The 6,338-nt window shown below is 32.1% G+C and overlaps 1 protein-coding gene across 1 annotated transcript in view; it reads right to left on the reverse strand.

Moving 5' to 3' along the window:
* The window catches only part of LOC108684208, a 12,576-nt gene that overhangs the window by 1,099 nt on the left and 5,139 nt on the right, over nt 1-6,338 (reverse strand). Inside the window, exons 2-3 of the mRNA XM_018188407.1 lie at nt 1,024-1,103; nt 799-934 (exon numbers count right to left, since the gene is read on the reverse strand). Of these exons, the coding sequence (XP_018043896.1) occupies nt 799-934; nt 1,024-1,103 (216 nt within the window). The remainder of the gene's footprint in view (nt 1-798; nt 935-1,023; nt 1,104-6,338) is intronic.

Genomic DNA, 6,338 nt, shown 5'->3' on the forward strand with positions numbered 1-6,338 from the left:
CAATAGAAAAACGAAAACGAAAGAAAGATATGTATAACTATCCTGATAGTAAAACACGAAGATAGATTTTGAATATGGCTATCAATTTTTGGTTGCAGAAAGACAACAAATTGTACACAGAATTTGTATTATCTGACATGATCAACAAATTACTGTCAGAAATATGACAAAGACATGCTATGCCAGCAGATTAGTAACCGAACAAAGTCCTGCATAATCTGACAGCAGATTGAGAACAGATTGAGAACCTGATTCGAGCAAATTCTGCTCGATTTCTGCCATCAATCTACTGGCATAGCCTGTCAGCAGGTTTTGTCGACAAATCCATAGCTAAATGAGGACACAGATGGTCATGATTTTATCCTTTTGACTCCAAATTGCTAACGTTTTCAGAAGATAATTATTTGATTTTATAATTCCTATTTTAAATCCTTTTTTGGATTTAATCCTTTTTAATCTTTAATCTTTAGATATTAATAATATTAGATATTAGACTTTTTTAATATCTAACAAATTTTAATTATCCCGCTAAATTTTTTATAAAAAATTAATTTTCGAAATATTGTTTTAAACATTGTTAACATTGTTATTTGTTACATTGTAACTAGTTATATCTTTGTATCTTATTTAGAAATAGGTATCGCAAAATGAGAAGAAATCTAATTTGATCAAAACAGAAACAAGTTAAATTAAATTTCTCTTCTTTCATCTTCTCTCTTTGTCTTTTTCTCTCTCTATTTCTCTCTTATTTATTGTGTTCTAACTTTGCTAGTCCAAGTAACGAAAGCTTTTACTTACGTCGAGAATCGCGATCAAGAATTTCATGGGAAGTCTGCAATCTCCATCGTCGCAGTTTGAAGAGCGCATGACTGGCAAGGGTGTTAGGCGCTTCCTCGCTTGTGAACCTCGACATGCCGGGTTATAGGGTTCTTGCCTGCAAGTAATGCGATCTTGTTTATATCCACGATTCCATTTTTCTTATTATACGAGGAAAAGAAAGAAGTTTATGAATATGACACTCACTCGCAATCCACTGCACCGACCCAGGATTGATAATAGCACAAGAGAATGGCGAAGATAATTAAAGACCGCTGCACAAACGTCTGTAAAGAAATTAAGATTACCTATGAATCTCTGCGTGCGACATGCAAAAAATTATGAAATTATTATAACAGGGAAACACTTGCAATTCCATTCTGCTCCAAATCTTTTAAATTCGTTTATTAATAAATTCCCAAGTTATTAATTACTCCCTTAAAAGGTCAGAGTGTTCGCGCCAGTACGTAAGGATAATCAAGAATGTCGAAGGAAGAATGTCGAAGGAAGAATGATTCGTGCGAAGTTATCGACAAAATTTTAATGAACTCGTAACGAGTTTGCAGCGTAAAGTACGGCAATCAGTGCTAAGCCGATTTAGATCGACGCAGCCAAATTGACATTGTTGAAGCGTTCTTCCTGGAAGCAGAATCAGAAGCAGAACGGATCGTCCGCTGATGAAATATAATTGATTTCACAGGACATGAAAAAGTATATCCTTACAAGAAAACAGAACGGACTCGTCTTAACGAATAACGATAGAAAGGTCAAAGTTCATTTGCTGGAACTTCATGACAGAACGGCGGATAACAACCAACATTCTTTCTGGCGATTTAGTGCGAAATCGATATTCGCGCAGCTATTTATTTGTCGACATGGCGAAAATGACACAATAAACATGGCCATTCATGTCGGCCAATTTGCAGCGTCGTGTTATATTTCTCTCGGAGAATCTCTCGTTGTACGGCCGCAAAGGTTTGCCCACGCTTTCTGGACTTTATTCGATTTTCCGCTCGCGATTGTACCGACAAAGGGGAAAGGTCGGTCAGCGAAGTTGTCATGAATTTTGAAGGCATATGCCACCCTGTGTTCCATATTTCATGTACAAAGCTAGTCTAATTTTGAATTTCGTTTATCCAATTCCAACGTAAATCGGTCTAATATTTGCGCGATATCATATATTCAACAATATCGCGTTCAGTCACGTTTAGCGCTAAACAGCGCCGATGGCAAGCGTTTTGCTCGCGTTACGTAATAGAGTAACCGATGGACTTTGTTCGTTGCGTAAAGTTTGCGATCAAATCGGAAAATTATTTGATTGCAACTTAGCTTTAGGCGACGATGTAATCTATATTTATACAAGTTGTGACTTCGGGTCTCTTTTGTAACGAAGAGCTCTCGGATCTCTCTTGCAACAGAATCCTTATCACGAAGTATTTATAGATATCAAATAAGCTTTAAACAATCTCTGAATTCCGATTAAGAAACTCTCTGGTTAGAAAAATTCAGTGTAATTATAAAAATTCGTGAAACAACATTGCAGCTTTGTTAATTTAAGCTGAACTTCAACTTCACAAATTAAAGTGAAAGAAAGCTTTCAAAATTTTTTCTTAAAAAACTGAGCAAACAAAATCCTCATAATAGGAGTGTATAAAAAAATTTTTTTTTTAATAATATGAATTATTATTTTATTATACTTTTTTTAAATTTTACGAAGAAAGCTTCTCGGCTAACGACGCTCAGAGAGAAAAATATAATAGTGAATTCTATAATAAAAATAAAAGGATGCAACGGGACTTTTTTTGTACAAAAATGTTTTACCGCTTTTTTATTTTAATACACCGTCTTTTCCATGGTTGGTCGAATCCCCCCGTTATTGTCGGTCTTTGGCGATTGAACGAAGTTGAACGCACCGATCACGTAACACACATATCGTAAAGAGTCGTCTCGTAAGACCATTTTTAGAATACAAAAATGAATTTCCCTCGTTCTTGGGGAACCTTTTAAAAGATTATTTCTCGATACTCGTTTATAATCGATCAATAAATAAATAGATTGTATCTCGCGAGCAGCATGTATTAATTTTACTCTTTTTCTCTTTCTTCTTTTCTCCTTCTATCTCATGAACTTCTGCTAATCTTACAATGGATTATCTCGAGCGTGAATTTTTTCTCTTCGTTATGAATCGACGTACATTTATACAACACGCGAAGCTACTTCCTTTTCTGTGTTAATTTGAAAAAAATGATTCTTCGATACACAGTAAAAAGATTTTGATAATTAAACTTTGCGTATATTTTTTAAATTGAGTTAATAGTAAATGTGAAAAAACATTCCATAATTCTGCATATTCAACAAATGCGAAATAAAAAGCAAAAAAAAATAAAGATTAAGGTCCGTTAGAATGTTTCCATGTCGAAGAAACCATTAATAAACTCATTCGAAACCGTATGCGAATATGCAATTAGATACTGTGACGGTAATTAAATCATTTCCAATTGCGTACTTCCCTAGAAATTTTAGACTTTCTTCTCTTATTTTGCTGTAACATATTTTAATTTCATTACCTATTGATATTCGTTTTTCTTCCTCTGTTCCGTATTTTCAGATCAGCTGCTCTATCAGTCAGTTCTTTTCACGCAATTTTATAGTACTGCTTTTCAGAGAAATACAATTATCTGAGCAAAGTAAAAGAGAATCCAGCAATTACACAAAGTATGCTTCAGCTGGAATTATATAAGACGCGTTAACAGAAAATGTCAAGCTTCATTAAAAAAGTGTAAGGAATTGTTTCTAACGCAACCGAACTTTTTTTTTCTTCCCTCTAAAATTACAATTATCTAATTAAAGTAACTTTGATTAAATACATCTAACTCTGATCGACCATTATTCAAGCTGATTGTAATTGATGAATAGTATTTTATATCTCTTTGCTTCATATAGAAGGGTATAAGCATCATGTTTGGAAAACCTCCTGCTTATTGTTATCATGCGAGAAGTTTCATTGTATAATAACAATTTAGCACGAATGGTTATTCTGATAACCAAGATAATTCTTAACGATGCCTCCAGGTATGTTCTCTTGGATGCCTTTTACCGCTTAAAACAATAAAAATACTACGCGACAAAGAAGATATTAAATGTTCATACAAAAAGATTCTTGATAAATTGAAGAAAGCTGCGATAGAACAGCAAATGCAGAAAATGTTATTTCTTTTTTCGACGAAGTTTTTTTATTTTTTTATTTTTTTTCAATTCCTTATCTATTGACTAAAATATTTCTAATAATCACTGTTGAATGAAAATCGACTGAGAAATGTTCAACATAAATAAACGAAGATCATATTCGGTAAAAACAAGTTTTGATGCCTATAATATTTTTATTTATAATATTATTAATAATATTTATTTGCTGACATAATTTTTGGTAAATTGTAAAAATTTTTCAATAATCTCTTCTTATATTTATCTTATTATTATTAAATAATATATGGGGAATATTGTGTCTAAAAACAACGTTCATTCATATTTCATGATTTGATCTACGTAGGTATGAAATATATCATTTATATTCGCGTATTATAAAATTTATCAAAGAGATCACTCTCTGAGTGAGAGTAAACAGTACCGACAATGGGACACAGACGATAATAATGTCGCACACAACCGATTTTAGTTAATTGGTGATCATCGTAATTGCGGAAATCATGCAAATGGATTACTACTCGTTTAATAAGGTTCGGTTCCCGTAACTCGAGAATCGATTCGATTACACGTAATATCTCGAACATCGAAGATCATCTTTTCACTTAAGAAAATCGAAATTCCCAATAAAATTACAATAAAGAAATTAAATATATTATTTTTTTATTATATCATGATATAAAAATCGTTAACTTTACAAAACAAATTTAGAGAAAGTGTATAAACCATAGTTAATTAATTTTGATGAAGTTCTACCGTCTGTATTATTTTGAATATATCCGAATGATTCAAAGCGAAATACGGATTGCGGATAATCCAGTTGTCAAAAGCAAGTTTCATGAATGTATTGTTAACTCAATTAGAAAACGACGTTTGTCATAGGATAACACAGTCTGTAAGAACGTCGCGTTATTAGGTCCTTCAAATAAAGTCACGTAAACGAAGATAAACGTGAATTAACGCGATGTAATCACGATATTTGCGATACTTCTGCCTTGAGGATGATATTCATTATTACACAACATGTTGTGCGTGGACAATCTTAATTCGCATTCGTCTTCGTTTGAGATGGCACGATGCCGACCACTCATCCTTATTAATCTGGTTACACAGGACGTGATCTCATTTTTGAAAACAGCGCAGACTTAATTCCCGCACTCTTGTTTAGCTTGTTAGCGAAATATTTTGCTGCCACGCAGAAATCACGTGGGATGATCTCGTCAGATTTGGAATATTTGTTCTTTGTCAAAAGGTCACAATGGACACGTGGTACATGGATATCTTTCAATCACTGACGAATAATTTAATGTTCGTTATTCGTCCAAGCGACAATTATCGAATCGGGCGGAAATACGATCGTAAACTAGTAATGATTTCGGCAATATAATCATCGTATGAAAGCTGGCGTTTAGATTTAAGTTTCAATGATACTGTTATCAATTTATAAAAAAATATAATAGTATATTCGCTAAAATTACAACCTTCTTCTGCTATTAATTTCTTTTCTTCACGTATATTTTCCTAGTTCTTGTATCAAGTAATAAATTGTTACATCTATCGCGCCTGACTCGCTTTTTATATTTTAAAAAATTGTTACAAAATCAAACATGTAAAACCGCGACCTAAAGAGAAGCGACCTAAATATAAAAGATATTGGTAAATAATTAACATTATTATGTTTTCCATCTCATCGCATCATATTAATAATATGGCACGATAATTTCGAAATGAGCAGCACTTGAAAAAGCTTAATATAAATTCGGTCCTATACAAATTCATTAAGCTATCATTTAATTAAGTACTATCGAAAGTCAGTCTGATTAGGTACACCGTAAACAGTATCATATACAACAATTTGCATGCAGGATTCAAATGAATTGTAAACAATAATGCATATATTTGGAAATGAATAATTCAACGAATAATCAAATATGACATTAAGATAGACCAAATATTGTCGTCATATTTAGAGATTTTAAGAGGATTTATTTAGACACATTTAAATGCATTCGCATTTAAATTTGACATTCTACAGAGGGACAAAAATTTCTTTTTGATATTTAGACTTATCATTATAATCAATTTACAATTCAAATTTTACTTACATTTCATTATGATATCTTAAAAAAACTTGATTCTTTTTTTTCTTTGATAATATCCCAGAATATGCTGATAACCAATTTACGATTTTTCCATAAATGGAAACTAAAAGTATAGCCATAAAAATTAATTTTTTTTACGGTTGCATTTTTTTATATTATAATCGAAATTTTTTTCTCCGAAGTCTGCAGACTTCAATATCAAATATATATATATAT

The sequence above is a fragment of the Atta colombica genome, unplaced genomic scaffold (genome assembly GCF_001594045.1).
Source record: "Atta colombica isolate Treedump-2 unplaced genomic scaffold, Acol1.0 scaffold127, whole genome shotgun sequence".
Lineage (NCBI taxonomy): Eukaryota > Metazoa > Arthropoda > Insecta > Hymenoptera > Formicidae > Atta > Atta colombica.